Source organism: Salvelinus sp. IW2-2015, linkage group LG27, assembly GCF_002910315.2.
Source record: "Salvelinus sp. IW2-2015 linkage group LG27, ASM291031v2, whole genome shotgun sequence".
Lineage (NCBI taxonomy): Eukaryota > Metazoa > Chordata > Actinopteri > Salmoniformes > Salmonidae > Salvelinus > Salvelinus sp. IW2-2015.
Window position 1 is genome coordinate 828,321 of NC_036867.1, and position 17,279 is coordinate 845,599.

A 17,279-nucleotide genomic window follows, 5' to 3' on the forward strand; every position below is an offset into this window, starting at 1 on the left:
CAGTCCATGCCTCTGAAAAACATCCCCACAGCATGTTGCTGCTATCACCATGCTTCACCTTAGGGATGGTGCTAGGTTTCCTCCAGACGTGAAGCTTGCATTCAGACTTGGTTTCATCAGACCAGAGAATCTTGTTTCTGATGGTCAGAGTCCTTTAGGTGCCTTTTGGAAAACTCCAAGTGGGCTGTCATGTGCCTTTTACTGAGGTGTGGCTTCCGGCTGGCCACCATTAAGGCCTGATTGGTGGAGTGCTGCAGAGATGGTTGTTCTTCTGGAAGGTTCTCTTTCTCCACAGAGGAACTCTGAAGCTCTGTCGTTGTGACTATCAGGTTCTTGGTCACTTCCTTGACCAAGGCCCTTCTCCCCTGCTTGCTCAGTTTGGCCGGGCAGCCAGCTCTAGGAAGAGTCTAGGTGGTTCCAAACTTCTTCTATTTAAGAATGATGGAGGCCACTGTGTTCTTGGGGACCTTCAATGCTGCAGACATTTTTTGGTACCCTTCCCCAGATCTGTGCCTCGACACAATCCTATCTGAGGCCTACGGACAATTATTTTGACCTCATGGCTTGGTTTTTACTCTGATACGCACTGTCAACTGTGGGATCTTGTATAGACAGGTGTGTGCCTTTCCAAATCATGTCCAATCAATTGAATTTACCACTGGTGGACTCCAATCAAGTTGTAGAAACATCTCAAGGATGATCAATGGAAACAGAATATACCTGAGCTCAATTTCGAATCTCATAGCAAAAGGTCTGAATACTTATTTATTTCAAATAAAATTGCAACCAAAAAATTACCCATTTTCGCTTTGTCATTATGAGATAGTGTGTATAGATTGATGGCAAATAAAATTAATTTTATCCATTTTAGAATAAGGCTGTCTGACTACTTTCCGAATGCACTGTATATCCTAGACCTAGAGAGACAGGTAGATAGAGATATCCTAGACCTAGAGAGACGGGCAGATAGAGATATCCTAGACTTAGAGAGACGGGTAGATAGAGATATCCTAGACCTAGAGAGACGGGCAGATAGAGATATCCTAGACCTAGAGAGACGGGTAGATAGAGTATACTAAAGACTAGAGAGACGGGTAAGAATAGAATATCCTAGACCTAGAGAGACGGGCAAGATAGAGATATATCCTAGACCTAGAGAGACGGGTAGATAGAGATATCCTAGACCTAGAGAGACGGGGTAGATAAGACAGACTAGATACCTAGACCTAGAGAGACGGGCAGATAGAGATATCCTAGACCTAGAGAGACGGGTAGATAGAAGATATCCTAGACTTTAGATATATCCACATAATTTTCCTCCCTCATGATGCCATCTATTTTGTGAAGTGCACCAGTCCCTCCTGCACAAAGCACCCCCACAACATGATGCTGCCACCCCCCCTGTGCTTCACGGTTGGGATGGTGTTCTTCGGCTTGCAAGCCCTCCCCTTTTTTTCTCCAAACATAACGATGGTCATTATTGGCCAAACAGTTCTATTTTTGTTTCATCAGACCAGAGGACATTTCTCCAAAAAGTACGATCTTTGTCCCCATGTTCAGTTGCAAACCGTAGTCTGGCTTTTTAATGGTGTTTTGGAGCAGTGGCTTCTTCCTTGCTGAGCGGCCTTTCAGGTTATGTTGATATAGGACTAATTTATTAGCTGTGTATATAGATACTTTTGTACTGTTTCCTCCAGCATCTTCACAAGGTCTTGCTGTTGTTCTGGGATTGATTTGCCATTTTCGCACCAAAGTACATTCTTTCTCTAGGAGACAGAACGCGTCTCCTTCCTGAGCGGTATGATGGCTGCGCGGTCCATGGTGTTTATACTTGCGTACTATTGTTTGTACAGATGAACGTGGTCCCTTCAGGCATTTGGAAATTGCTCCCAAGGATGAACAGACTTGTGGAGGTCTACAGTTTTTTTTCTGAGATCTTGGCTGATTTCTTTAGATTTTTCCATGATGTCAAGCAAAGAGGCACTGAGTTTGAAGGTAGGCCTTGAAATACATCCACAGGTACACGTCCAATTGACTCAAATAATGTCAACTAGCCTATCAGAAGCTTCTAAAGCTATGACATCATTCTGGAATTTTCCAAGCTGTTAAAAAGGCACAGTCAACTTAGTGTATGTAAACTTCTGACCACTGGAATTGTGATACAGTGAATTATACGTGAAATAATCGGTCTGTAAACAATTGCTGGAAAAACAGCTCACAGCCTGGTGAGTCCTGTGCCTGCTCCCAGAGCCAGGCCTCCTGTGTGTCTCTCACTCCAGTGATGATCAATGGCAAGAAGCCTCTAGCGGTGACCATGGCAAGAAGCCTCCAGCGGTGATCCATGGCAGAAGCCTCCAGCGGTGATCCATGGCACGAAGCCTCCAAGCGGTGATCCATGGCACGAAGCCCTCAGCGATGACCATGGCACGAAGCCTCAGCGATGATCCATGGAACGAGAGCCTCCAGCGATGATCCATGGCAAGAAGCCTCCAGCGATGCCAATGGCAGAGCCTCCAGCGACGGCCTCCAGCCCGGAGCTCCAGCGACGGCCTCCTGTCCGGAGCCGCCAGATCGCCCTCCTGTCCGGAGCCGCCAGAGTCGCCCTCCTGTCTGGGGCCCGCTACGAGGGCCCCAGTCCGGGGTCGCGGCGAGGGTCCGCTCAGAGGCGCCACCTAAGTGGGCCAAGCCAGAGGTGGAGCGGGGTCTACTGTACGTCCCTCACCATGAAGCCGCCACAGTAGAGAAAATGCCCAAACAATACCCTCCCCTATAGGTTCAGGTTTTGCGGCCGGAGTCCGCACCTTTGGGGGGGTACTCACGACCCTGACCTAGTTTCTATATTTTCTGTAATTATGTTTGATGCAGTGTCAGTTGAGAGGTGGGTATAAGGTGGTTTGTTTTTGTCTAGGTTTTGTTTGTTTATCTATGGGATTTTGTATATCTAGGGAATCTAGGTTTATGGTGGCCTGAATTGGTTCCCAAATCAGAGGCAGCTGTTTATCGTTTGTCTCTGATTGGGGGACCTTATTTAGGTGCCATTTTCCATTTAGGTTTTGTGGTAGTTGTCTATGTGTTGTTGCCTGTCAGCACTCTGTTATTTTATAGCTTCACGTTCATTTTTGGTTGTTTTTGTTAGTTTGTTTAGTGGTTCATTCGTTTTATTAAAAAAGTTCAATGTATCAACATCCGCTGCGCATTGGTCTCCTCACTACGACGTTCGTGACAACAGGAGGGTGTATATAAATGAGGTTAACTGTTTCTACTTGTTAGCATATAAAAGATTAGCTGGCTACTCACTATCCGGTGGGTTTTGCGCTTGAGAGATTGTTTCATAGACCTGTGTTACATTTTCAAAAGGACCTGCTACAAAATGTTAATTATTAGTTGGTTGTGCATGATTGTTGTGCATGAATTTTGCATTTTCATAGACAGAAAAAAGCAGGGTGAACTATTTGATAAAATCATTTGTGGGTCTTATGGTTTAGTCCAGGTCTTTATGGTTTAGTCGCAGTCTTATGGTTTAGTCCAGGTCTGGTAGTCGGTATGTCAGTTCCAGGGTCTAATGGTTTAGTCCAGGTCATATGGTTTAGATCCGCAGGTTCCTAATGGTTTTAGTCAGGTCTATGGTTTAGTCAGTCTTATGGTTTAGTCCAGGTCTATGAGTCGGTTGTGATGGTTTATGTCCAGTCTTGATGTTTAGTAACAGGTTCTATGGTTTAGTCCAGGTCCTTATGGTTTAGTCCAGGTCTTATGGTTTAGTCCAGGTCTTATGGTTTAAGTCCAGGTCTTATGTGTTAGTCCAGGTCTCTATGGTTTAGTCAGGTTCTTATTGGTTAGTCCACGGTCTTATGGTCCTAGTCAGGTCTATGGTTTACAGTCCAGGTCTTATGGTTTAGTCCAGGTCTTATGGTTTAGTCGAGGTTATGTATCCAGGTTTAGGTTTAGTCAGGCTTATGGTTTTCGTCTTAGTTAGTCCAGTCTTATGGTTAGCCAGGTCTTATGGTTTATGGTTTAGTCCAGGTCTTGGTTTAGTCGGTTTAGTCCAGGTCTTATGGTTTAGTCCAGGTTAATGGTTTAGTCCAGGTCTTATGGTTTAGTCCAGGTCTAATTTTCCATGCAGTGTTTTGACCTTTTTAAATTGTGCATAAAAGCATTTAGAGATTGTATTTATTCATTTTTTTTATCGAGAAGTTTTTGGGGGGGTTGTGAGGAGTAGTGAGGGAATAGTGAGGGGTAGTGAGGGATGGTGGAGGGATAGGGGAGTAGTGAGGGGTAGTGAGGAGGTAAGTGTAGTGAGATGTGAGGGTGGAGAAGAAGAGTTATGTGACCAGTCAGGAGGCATAGAAGTGTTGTGGTGAGGGGGGCAGTGAGAGTGTGTGAGGGGGGAAGTGAGAGTGTGTGAGGGGAGCAGTGAGAGTGTGTGAGAGACATACCAACAGACGTGGGCATCTCTCCCCACTGCAGCACCACGTCTTTAGTGATGCGTCCGTAGGTGTTGACGTAGACGCCCTCGTCCTCGTAACACAGCAGCATCTCCATCCCGTCGGTCCGCGGCAGCACCACGATGGCATGGGGCGTCACCTGACTCTGAATCTGCCGGGGGCGATAGATACCACACAGTGGAGGGGTGGGGTGGCATCAGCCTGGCGGGCACAGAGCACGACCCCCCCAACTCCTCTACCTCTTTCTTTCCCATATTTCTCTAAATCTCTTTCTCTTATTTCCCTCCCTCCCTGTCTCGTGGCCAGCTCCCCACCCCCCTGTGCGAGGAGAAACTGCTGCAACAATGGAATCTCCCACTCCAACATCCACACAATCACCATGGTAACACAGAATGTAAACAAAATAGCATTGTCATGGTTTGAACAACATAAATGGTAAACGTCATGGTATTTGAGCCCTGAAACCAGAACTGCCACACAGTAGGTACGGTTACCATTTAAGAGGTCGTAGTTCAAAGGGGAACTAACGGCTCACCACCAGAGTGGAGAAATCAGATGTTACCTGGTTCAGGTTTCCTTCTCTGAGCGCACACACACACTCACACTCACACTCTTACGTGGGAGGGAATGTAGATGTCATAAGGGTTGCCAGAGTCGACATCAATGACATGGAACCCGACGCTGGAGCCATAGATAACCTTTAACCTCTGACCCTCCTCCACCGTCAGGTCAACCAGCTGGGGGTGGTGCTGCAGGTCAGTGAACGACTGACGGACAGACAGAACGAGAGACAGCAGGGAATAGAGAAAGAGATACTGTGATCACTGATGTGTGGAGAGCATTTTGCTTGAAAATGGCTGCTGGGCATCACCCAGGTGATAGTGGAGGAAATGAGATCATACTGGTGTGTGTGTGTGTGTGTGTGTGGTCGTGATGTGTGTGTGTGTGTGTGTGTGTGTGTGTGTTACCTTGAAAGCCATGAACTTGTGGTAGGGTTTGGGTGCCCAGGCAAAGATCTCCACTGAGTTTTCAGAAGCGATGACCAGAACTTGATCCTCTCATACTTCACTGGAAATAGCAGACACACAGGAGAGTCAATCACTCACTGAGACTTGTGTTAGTAACCCATGATAATGCTAGGCTTTAGCTCAATGGTCTAACAACACACAGGTTTAAACTTCACCCAGCCTCCACCACCTCCGGACGCGCACACGCGCACGCACACACACACTACCAATTTGTATGTGTACACAGCCTCTAGCTCTCCCACAGTGACCCAAGCCCTGCTTCTTCTCCACCTCAGGGTCATTGTGTATATCCTGTCTCAGCCAGACAGGTAGTACACACGCAACTTATTCTTCTTCCCTGGAGGAGGAGAGGAGAGAGGCCAGGGAGAGAGAGGGGAGGAGAGAGAGGAGGGGGGAGGGGAGGAGAGAGGGGAGAGGAGGGAGAGAGGATGGAAGAGAGGGGGGAAGAGAATGGGGAAAGGAGGAAGAGGAGGAGAGAGAGAGGGGAGGAGAAGAGAGAGGGAGGGAGTAGAAGAGAGAGGGAAAGAAGAGAGGAGGAGGAGAGAGAGGGAGTAGAGAGAGAGGGGAAAGGAGAAGAGGAGAAGAGAGGAGGGAGTTAGAAGAGGAGGGGGAAGGAAAAGAGGGGAGCGAGAGAGGAGAGAGGGAGGGTAGAAGAGAGAGAGGGAAATGAGAAGAGGAGGGGAGAGAGGGAGGGAGTAGAAGAGAGAAGGGAAAGGAGAAGAGAGAGGGGAGGAGTAGAAGAGAGAGGGGAAAAGGAAGAGAGGGGAGGGAGTAGAAGAGAGAGGGAAAAGAGAAGAGGGAGGAGAGAGAGAGGGGAGGGAGTAGAAGAGAGAGGGGAAAGGAGAAGAGGGAGGAGGAGAGAAAGAGGGGAGGGGGGAGTAGAAGAGAGGGGGAAAGGAGAAGATGGGAGGAGAGAGAGAGAGAGAAGGGGGAGGGGAGTAGAAGAGAGAGGGGAAGGAGAAGAGGGAGGAGGTGAGAGAGAGAGGGGGAACGGAGTAGAAGAGAGGGGAAAGGAGAAGAGAGGGGAGGAGTAGAAGAGAGAGGAAAAGGAGAAGAGGGAGTAGAAGAGAGAGGGGGGAGGGGTAGAAGAGAGAGGGGAAAGGAGAAGAGGGAGGACAGAGAGAGAGGGGAGGGAGTAGAAGAGAGGAAAGAGAAGAGGGAGGAGAGAGAGAGGGGAGGGAGGAAGTGAAGAGAGAGGGAAAGGAGAAGAGGGAGGAAAGAGAGGGGAGGGGAGGGAGTAGAAGAGAGGGGAAGGAGAAGTAGGATGAGGGCGAGAGAAGAGAGAGGGGAGGAGTAGAAGAGAAGGGAGGTGAGAGAGAGGAGGGGGAAGGGAGTAGAAGAAGAGAGGGGAAGGAGAAGAGGAGGAGGTGAGAGAGAGGGGGAAGGAGTTAGAAGAGAGGGGAAAGGAGAAGAGGAGGAGAGGAGAGAGGAGGGGAGGGAGTAGAAGAGAGAGGGAAAGAGAAGAGGGAGGAGAGAGAAAGAGAGGGGGGGGAGGGAGTAGAAGAGAGGGAAAGGAGAAGAGGGAGGAGGTGAGAGAGAGAGGGGAAGGGAGTAGAGAGAGGGAAAGAGAAGAGGAGGAGGGTGAAGAAGGAGAGAGGGGAGGGAGTAGAAGAGAGAGGGGAAAGGAGAAGAGGGAGAGAGAGGGAAAGTCTCAGGCCTGTTAGCTCTTTGAGAGTGATCTTCCAATCTGAACAAAGCATTGCTACAGGCCTCGAGTTGTTCAGAAAACACAAGTCTTCCTTTTGAAACCGGACAGTCAAACCACAACACCTGGCTCTGATGGAGCTCCAGAACCGTTTTTTAAGGTCTGATTGTGTTTATTTTAAGTAGCAGTCAGTCCTACCTGATATGGTGACTAGGACATTGAGTCCTCCAGAACCGTTTGTTAAGGTCTGATTGTGGTTCTTTAAGTAGCTCAGTCCTAACTGATATGTGGTGACTAGGACATTGAGTCCCTCCGAAACCGTTTGTTAGGTCTGATTGTGTTTATTTAAGTAGCAGTCAGTCCCTACTTGATATGGTGACCAGGACATTGAAGTCCTCCGAACCGTTTGTTAAGTCTGATTGTGTTTATTAAGTAGCAGTCAGTCCTACCTGATATGGTGACTAGGACATTGAGTCCCTCCAGAACGTTTGGTTAAGGTCTGATTGTGTTTATTTAAGAGAAGTCAGTCCTACCTGATATGTGACTAGGAATTGAGTCCCTCCAGAACCGTTTGTTAAGGTCTGATTGTGTTTATTTAAGTAGCAGTCAGTCCTACCTGATATGGTGACCAGGACGTTGAGTCCTCCAGACCGTTTGTTAAGGTCTGATTGTGTTTCTTTAAGTAGCAGTTCAGTCCTACCTGATATGGTGACTAGGACGTTGAGGTCCCTTCCCAGAACCGTTCGTTAAGGTTGATTGTGTTTATTTAAGAAGCAGTCAGTCCTACCTGATATGGTGACTAGACATTGAGTCCCTCCAGAACCGTTTGTTAAGGGTCTGATTGTGTTTATTAAGTAGAAGTCAGTCCTACCTTATTATGGTGACTAGGACGTTGAGTCCCTCCAGAACCGTTCGTTAAGGTCTGATTGTGTTTATTTAAGTAGCAGTCAGTCCTACCTGATATGGTGACCCAGGACGTTGAGTCCCTCCAGAACCGTTCGTTAAGGTCTGATTTGTGTTTATTTTAAGTAGCAGCCAGTCCTACCTGATATGGTGACTAGGACATTGAGTCCCTCCAGACGTTTGTTAAGGTCTGATTGTGTTTCTTTAAGTAGTAGCAGTCAGTCCTACTGATATGGTGACTAGGACATTTGGTCCCTCCAGAACCGTTTGTTAAGGTCTGATTGTGTTTCTTTAAGTAGCAGTCAGTCCTACCTGATATGGTGACCAGGGAGTTTGAGTCCCTCCAGAACCGTTTGTTAAGGTCTGATTGTGTTTATTTAAGTAGCAGTCAGTCCTACCTGATATGGTGACCAGGACGTTGAGTCCCTCCAGAACGTCCATCTGTTGGAAGCGTCGACGGTTGATCAGGTTATAGACCTTCCCCTGACCACTACGGTCCAGCAACATCAGACCGTTCTCTGTCCCCACCAGCAGGTTCACACCTAGACACACACAAATAATAAACCACACACAATAGCACAATGTGTGTGTCTATGTACTGAGTAGTTGAAGTGTCTTACCCCAGAGAGCAGCACACAGTATCTCAGAGTTGAAGCGTTTCTTGTATTTGCGTATCTCAGGCGTGTCGCTGTGAGGTCGTATGTTGGTCGGGTTCACGTTGACCACGCTGATCTTTCTGGCCTCGTTCAGTCTAGCCTGCTCCTGAAGCAGCAGCTCATTCGCAAAGTGGGCTGCAACCACAGGGTAACATTACACTAACGTTCACATAACCTTTCAAACTTACAACCACAGGACAACCTTAAAACATAAAGAAACATTTGCACAACCTACTGATTCCTCTCCAATTCACCGGCAAGAGGAGCTTGAGCAAAGATGAAAGAAGCCATTGGTGATCGCTACTTCTATAAAGGAACATTCGACTTACTATGACTGTGATATGTGGTTGTCTCACCTAGCTATCTTAAAGCCAGAGTTCTTCATTTAAACGATAACACGGTGGCACTCAGCCTCTGTTTGGGTAAAAAGCCGAGTGATGGGCCAGGAGAAATGTAACCACTCTCAAAACTCATAGACAGAGCTATGGATGCAAACACTGACCATCCGTGATAACAAAATGACAGTTCTAACCATGTTTTGAGGCTATACAGTGTTTGATTACATTTACATTGTTTAGTAACATTGGAGTAAAACAAGCTTACGGTAGAAGTATTCAGACCCCTTCACTTTTTCCACATTGTTACGTCACAGCCTTATTCTAAAATGAATTAAATTAAATTAAACAAAACATCCTCCTCAATCTACACACAATACCCTATAAGGACAAAGCGAAAACAGATTTTTTTTAAATGTTTGCACATTTATTAAAAATTAAATCAGACCCTTTGCTGTGAGACTCGAAATTGACCTCCGGTGCATCCTGTTTCCATTTTCCACCCTTGATGTTTCTACAACTTGATTGGAGTCCACCTGTGGTAAATTCAGTTGATTGGACATGATTTGGAAAGGCACACACCTGTCTATATAAGGTCCCACAGTTGACAGTGCATGTCAGAGCAAAAACCAAGCCATGAGGTCGGAGGAATTGTCCGTAGAACTCTGATACAGGATTGTGTCGGCACAGATCTGTAGAAGGGTACCAAAAAATGTCTGCAGCATTGAAGGTCCCCAAGAACAGTGGCCTCAATCATTCTTAAATGGAGGAAGTTTGGAATCACCAAGACTCTTCCTAGAGCTGTCCGCCCGGCCAAACTGAGCAATCGGGGGAGAAGGGCCTTGGTCAGGGAGGTGACCAAGAACCCGATGGTCACTCTGACAGAGCTCCAGAGGTCCTCTGTGGAGATGAAAGAACCTTCCAGAAGGACAACTATCTCTGCAGCTGGTAGAGTGGCCAGACGGAAGCCATTCCTCAGTAAAAGGCACATGACAGCCCGCTTGGAGTTTGCCTAAAGGCAACTAAAGGCTCTCAGACCATGAAAAACAAGATTCTCTGGTCTGATGAAAGCAAGATTGAACTCTTTGGCCTGAATGCCAAACGTCATGTCTGGAGGAAACCTGGCACCATGGTGGTGACAGCATCACGCTGTGGGGATGTTTTTCAGCGGCAGGGACTGGGAGACTAGTCAGGATCGAGGGAAAGATGAACGGAGCAAAGTACAGAGTTTCTTGATGAAAACCTGTTGCAGATAGCTCAGGACCTCAATCTGGGGAAAAGGTTCACCTTCCAACTGCACAACAACCCTAAGCACACAACCAAGACATTGCAGGAGTGGCCAGAGCCCGGACCTGAACTCGATTGAACATCTCTGGAGAGACCTGAAAATAGCTGTGCAGCAACGCTCCCCATCCAACCTGACAGAGCTTGAGAGGATCTGCAGAGAAGAATGGGAGAAACTCCCCAAATACAGGTGTGCCAAGCTTGTAGCATCATACCCAAGAAGACTTGAGGCTGTAATCGCTACCAAAGGTGCTTCAACAAAGTACTGAGTAAAGGGTCTGAATACTTATGTAAATGTGATAGTTTTTAATTTGTAATAAATTTGCGAACATTTCTAAAAAACAGTTTTTGCTTTGTCATTATGGGGTATTGTGTGTAGATTGAGGGGAAAAAACTATTGAATCCATTTACGTCCATTTTAACGTAATAAAAAGTGAAGGGGTCTGAATACTTTACGAATGCACTGTATATTTTGGGTTCTGATGAGGTACGACAGTTGAACTAAGCTCATGAGGCATTTATAATTATATTCTTCAAGAATCTATATTGTATCATTCATTTATACGTTTTTTTTTAAATGGATGTAACAACCAAGGATTCTAGCTTTAAGATGAATGCACAAACTAACTGTTAGTCACTCTGGATAAGAGTGTCTGCTAAATTACTAAAATGTAAAGATAACGGACTCACCGGACGCAGAGTTTTCATCATCATCATCATCAGTGGGGGAGGTTCCGTAGACTCGTGGATCAACGAATGGCGTGAAGGAGGAGGACTTGGAGCCACTGCCACTGCCCATGCCGTACTGCCAATCAGAGAGAGGGTTGGGATCAGGGCCTCAGAGCATCAGGTCTCAGAGGTATCCCAGACCACGTGATCTGACCAGGAAAAACTACAGAACCCAATTTCTGTCCTTTGAGGTAACAGGTGGCCAGGTGGGAGGGTTTTCAGCATAATCTAACAGGTAGCCAGGTGGGAGGGTTTTCAGCATAATCTAACACAGTGGTCACCAACCAGTTGATTGCATCATAGCATAGCATAGCTTCATAGCATTCCTAGTCGATCACCAAGAATTTCTGTGGAAAAGCCAACGATAAAGGCTTGCACAAATTTTTTTGTATTCGTATTGCGCTGTTGGCGGTAGGTGCACTTGATTCAGTAGGTGCACTTGATTCAGTAGGTGCACTTGATTCAGTAGGTGCACTTGATTCATTTAACCTTTCTATCAAATAAAATGTTATTGGACAAATACACATGGTTAGCAGACGTTAACAGCAATCACTAACTCAGAGAGGCTGCTGCCTACATAGAGATTCAAATCACTGGCCACTTTAATAAATGGATCACGAGTCACTTTAAACAATGCCACTTTTTTTAAATAACGTTCCCAAGGTACAAGGACTATTTCTCAGGTCCAGATCTTAGAATATGCATATAATTTACAGATTAGGATAGAAAACATTCCAAAGTTTCCAAAACTGTCAAAATATTGTCTGTGAGTATAACAAAACAGATTTTGCAGGCAAAAATCTGAGGAAATCTAACCCGGAAGTGATTATTATTATTATTTTTTAAATCTGTGTTTCATTTCCCGTCTTTCTTCCATTTAAAGGAGTATCAACCAGATTCCTTTTCCAATGGCTTCCTCAGGCTGTGACCAGGCTTTAGACATAGTTTCAGGCGTTTATTTTGAAAAATGAGCGAGATTCTTCAAAACTAGTCAGGTGTCCTTTGATTAGTTCCTGCGCGCTAGAGGGGTAGCTCTCCATTTTCTTTCTCTCTTTTATTGAATAGGTTACGGTCCAGTTGAAATATTATTGATTATGTATGTTAAAAACAACCTGAGGATTGATTATAAAAAACATTTGACATGTTTCTACGAACATTACGGATACTTTTTAGAATTTTCGCCGAACGGAACGAGGCTGTAGTTTTCTGAACATAACGCGCAACCCAAATAGCGTTTTTTTGTTATAAAAGTAATATTTATCGAACAAAAATAACATTTATTGTGTAACTGGGAGTCTCGTGAGTGCAAACATCCGAAGATTATCAAAGGTAAGCGATTCATTTTATTGCTTTTCTGACTTTCGTGACCATGCTAATTTGGGGCTAGCTGTTCTAGCATTGATTGATACACTCACAAAAGCTTGGATTGCTTTCGCTGTAAAGCATATTTTCAAAATCTGACACGATAGGTGGATTAACAACAAGTTAAGCTGTGTTTTGGTATATTTCACTTGTGATTGCATGATTATAAATATTTTTTGTAATATTTTGCGCCCTGCAATTCAGCGGTTGTGCATCTGTAAAAGTTTGTCAGGGTTTTAGGTGACAAGCCAAATTTCTTCAGCCTCCTGAGGTTGAAGAGGCGCTGTTGCTTCTTCTTCACCACACTGTCTGTGTGGGTGGACCATTTCAGTTTGTCTGTGATGTGTATGCCGAGGAACTTAAAACTTTGCACCTTGTGGATAGGGGGTGCTCCCTCAGCTGTTTCCTGAAGTCCACAATCATCTCCTTGGTTTTGTTGACGTTGAGTGAGAGGTTATTTTCCTGACACCACTCCGAGTGGCCTCACCTCCTCCCTAGAGGCTGTCTCGTCATTGTTGGTAATCAATGCCACTACTGTTGTGTCATATGCAAACTTGATGATTGAGTTTGTGTGCGTGGCCACGCAGTCATGGGTCAACAGGGAGTACAGGAGGGAGCTGAGCACGCACCCTTGTGGGGCCCAAGTGTTGAGGGTCAGAGTAGTGGAAATGTTGTTTCCTACCTTCACCACCTGGGGGCGGCGCCTCAGAAAGTCCAGGACCCAATTGCACAGGACGGGGATGAGACCCAAGGCCTCCAGCTTAATGATGAGCTTGGAGGGTACTATGGTGTTGAATGCTGAGCTGTAGTCAATGAACAGCATTCTTACATAGGTATTCCTCTTGTCCAGATGGGATAGGGCAGTGTGAAGTGTGATGACGATTGTTGGGGCGGTATGCAAACTGAAGTGGGTCTAGGGTGGCCGGTAAGATGGAGGTGATATCATCCTTGACTAGTCTCTCAAAGCACTTCATGATGACAGAAGTGAGTGCTACGGGGCGATAGTCATTCAATTCAGTTATCTTTGCCTTCTTGGGTACAGGAACAATGGTGGCCATCTTGAAGCATGTGGGGACAGCAGACGGGGATAGGGAGCGATTGAATATGTCCGTAAACACACCAGCCAGCTGGTCTGCACATGCTCTGAGGACGTGGCTAGGGATAGCGTCTGGGCCAGCAGCCTTGCGAGAGTTAACACGTTTAAATGTCTTACTCACGTCGGCCACGGAGAAGGAGAGGGGGGGGGGGGGCACAGTTCTTGTTAGCGGGCTGTGTCGGTGGCACTGTATTATCCTCAAAGCGGGCAAAGAAGGTGTTTAGTTTGTCTGGAAGCGAGACGGTGTCCGTGACGTGGCTGGTTTTCTTTTTGTAGTCTGTGATTTCCTGTAGACCCTGCCACATACGTCTCGTGTCTGAGCAGTTGAATTGGGACTGTACTTTGTCCCTATACTGACATTTCGCTTGTTTGATTGCCTTGCGGAGGGAATAACTACACTGTTTATATTCGGCCATATTCCCAGTCATCTTTCCATGGTTAAATGTGGTGGATCACGCTTTCAGTTTTGCATCCATCCACAGTTTCTGGTTAGGGTAGGTTAATAGTCACAGTGGGTACATCTCCAATGCACCTCCTTATAAACTCACTCACCGAGTCAGCGTATAGATCGATGTTATTCTCTGAGGCTGCCCGGAACATTTCCCAGTCCGCGTGATCAAAACAATCTTGAAGCATGGATTCCAATTGGTCGGACCGGCGTTGAATGATCCTAGTCACAGGTATATCCTTTTTGAGTTTCTGCCTATAAGACGGTAGGAGCAAGATGGAGTCGTGGTCGAATTTGCCGAAGGGAGGGCGAGGGAGGGCCTTGTATGCATCGCGGAAGTTAGAAAAAAAATGCACCTTTATAATAAAGCATTACATGCATAATCGCATTTTCCATCACTTTTGAGAACGGTCTTTTCCCACTAAGTGATTGCATTTTAGAACCTTTGCGCTACTAGCCGTCTACCGTGTGCACATTGCTGTACTTAGAAAATACGTTCTGATCTGTTGCATCAGCCTCATTGCTATTAAACGTTTTTTAGATTCTAGTGGTTGTATTAATTTGGGATCTATCGCATCCCAAAACTGTCCCAGACTATGTTTGGAATATTTATTTCTCGCACAGCAGGACAAGTTGACCAATAGAACAGGTAAACTTTTGTACTATGGGGGATAGTAGTAGTCAATAGTAGATTGACATAGACTAGTGCTTTTGCTGTTCGTTAGGCCTACTCACCTTGTTGGGTGACGAAAAGTAAATGTGGACAGTTCTTCAAACATCTTCAATAAGCGCGATAAGCACGCGCGCATTTGTGTCCCCGACGTGTCTGTCTTCACTTGTAGCCTGTGAGAAGGCCCGATCACATGACGGGCATTGGCTAAACTGAATTGAGATATCTGAGAGAGCCATGTGAGTGAGAGGTGCTACGGAGCACGCAGCCGGGAGAAGGGAATTTGTATTATTATTTTCAGCCCAAGGGCACAATGGCCACTGGCCGCTAAAGGCATGGATTTTTATAGGGAGCATTACGGGCTCATTACTGGGAAATTCAAGTTATTATCAAGTGCTTCTCAAATTGTAAATGAGAGACTGATGAAGTGTGTGCAGCCGTCACCCCCCAAAAAAGCTGAGCTCATGCCTTTCATGTAACCTTTTTCAAATCATCATTAGAGTCGCATCATGCAGCCTTAGAATGTATTAAAAAACATAAAGCCCAACATTTGCATATCACAACTAAAGTTGCATAAATAACTGGCATAGCCAGATCAGGGCCTAACATAAGGACAACTCAGCGTATGCTATTCTTCTGAAATAGACTACATTTTCTTCATATGATGTTTCTTTAGACCTGCCTAAAATAAATAATGGATATATTGTGATGGTGACTATACTAAAATTATTTTTTAAACTTTTTTTCTCAAAAGGTATTCGTGGAAGCCAGGAGATGCTAAACATGTTTATGTTAATTAACGGTCAACTACAGTAAGACCGGCAGTTATTTGCTTGACAATCACCGGCTGACAAAATTTCATGACAGCCACAGCACTAATCTTGACTCAGAAAAGGTTGGTGATCACTGCTCTAACGGGTTGCCAGAGTGGAAAGTGTGTAGAGCAACGTTAGACTTGGTTTGCCATGCGCACACAACATGCAGGAGAGAGAGGAGAGCATGTGACCATCAGCAGCAAAGGAAGAGAAAGGATGGGAGAAATGGATATGGACTGGATTAGAGTGGGTTTAGTCTCAAGAGCCAAACAGACTAGGTTTTCCAAGTCAAACTATAGGGGAGGGTGAGTGTTTCTTCTTCTTCAGTTTTAGGACGCAGAGAGAACACAAGGGCACAGACGCAAGGGGCTCAGGTGTACGGTTCTGTGTGCAGTGAGGTTGTGTGCAGGGGACTTGCATGTAGGGGGGTTGTGTGTAGATGACTAGCATGTAAGGGTGTAGGGTGCAAGGTCGCAAGCAGTTGGGGTGTAGGGGTCTAGTGAACCTACTTCGGAGTGGCTGCGCCCAGAGCCATTGCCAGGGGAGACCAGGGGGGAAGGGCTTTGCTGCACCAGATCGGGCAGATTGGCGTTGCCGAAGAAACCGTTGCTGTCGGCGAGAGCGGAGCTCCGCCTCCTGTCCCCATAGGTCTGGAACAGAGAGAGAGTGAGGGGCACTCTAGGCACTGATCTAAGGTCAGATTAATGTATTTCCTTGTGATGGGTAGGATTTGGGAAGGGTAAGCGGATTCTAGATTTGAGGTTGAGGTAAGGTTGAAATCTAATGGTTAAGGTTAGGTTTAGGGTTTAGGGGGTTCATCTGGATCTGTGGTTAAGGGGTACATTCTGCCCCTGATATGGAAGGTGGGTGAACCCAGAGGAGTGAAGAAGCAAAGTAACAACTGGTGACAATGCAGAGACAAACACGCACACACAGTACACCCACGAGCTGAGTGCATGCCTGGATGCTGGGTGTTGAGTTGTGTATAAAGCGGGCAGTGTGGAGCCCTGGGGTCAGGGATTGAAGGTGACTGACCTCTCTCATCATCAGGGAGCTGTCTTGGGAACTGTTGCCGTGGGAATCATCATGCCCTCCCATCACACCGTACGACTCACCGCCACTCTGCCCTGCAGCCGGCCTGACACACACAAGTTTAAAATACATAGCTAAAATGCTGACACACACTCACTTTGTAATACACACACTTTCTAACACACACTCACATGATGCGTGGGATGTCGCTGACAGACACAGAGCCGTCGTTACTTCTTCCCCCTCCCTCCTCTCCGTCCTCGTCGCTCTGTGACTCATCACTGGACGAGGAGTAGTCCGTCACCTTGACGGGCGGGCGGTTAGGTTCCTCCCCTTGACGCAGCTCCCTCAGCTCCTTGGCCAGAGCCGTCAGGTCCTGGAGGTCAAAGGTCAGGAGAGGGTATTATAAAAAGGTCAGTACTCACGCGGTGGATGCGGTAACAGTTGCTTTGATTCATGGGCAATATTTTATTGGCACAATGTTTTACACATACATGTTTCAGCCGTTAACTAATTCCCCAGAGCGTGAGTGAGGAACAATGAGGCTTCAGTCAGGAAAGGTCAGGAAAGGTCACTAATAGAGGGGTTAGAGGTAAGGGATTAGAGGTCAGGGGTTAGAGGTCATCACACAGCTCCAATGCTCCCCAGTCTGCCTCTTTCAAACGGCACAGGTAGAGCAGGACAGGTGAGCTAAAGGAGAAAGGGGCGTGCTCGTGAAGAGGGGACTGTGTGTACATGAGCGTGTACGTGGAGGTCAATAGATATCTTACCAACTCCTCCTGGATGATCCAGAGAGGTGGAGAAAAAGAGGGTCAATAAGAGAGAAAGAGGGAT

At 46.3% G+C, this 17,279-nt stretch overlaps 1 protein-coding gene and 1 long non-coding RNA gene across 2 annotated transcripts in view; one reads left to right on the top strand and one right to left on the bottom strand.

The window, feature by feature from the left end:
- tnikb (TRAF2 and NCK interacting kinase b) overlaps positions 1-17,279 on the bottom strand; it is a 38,040-nt gene that overhangs the window by 9,595 nt on the left and 11,166 nt on the right. Inside the window, 12 exon segments of the mRNA XM_070435653.1 lie at positions 4,434-4,593; positions 5,060-5,209; positions 5,411-5,487; positions 5,490-5,510; positions 5,677-5,775; positions 5,778-5,807; positions 8,417-8,560; positions 8,639-8,809; positions 10,984-11,098; positions 15,923-16,063; positions 16,449-16,551; positions 16,637-16,821. Of these exon segments, the coding sequence (XP_070291754.1) occupies positions 4,434-4,593; positions 5,060-5,209; positions 5,411-5,487; positions 5,490-5,510; positions 5,677-5,775; positions 5,778-5,807; positions 8,417-8,560; positions 8,639-8,809; positions 10,984-11,098; positions 15,923-16,063; positions 16,449-16,551; positions 16,637-16,821 (1,396 nt within the window).
- Positions 3,713-4,188, top strand: LOC139023107 (uncharacterized). Its single transcript, XR_011474255.1, has 3 exons — positions 3,713-3,778; positions 3,878-3,920; positions 4,047-4,188. It is a non-coding gene; the product is annotated as an uncharacterized lncRNA (long non-coding RNA).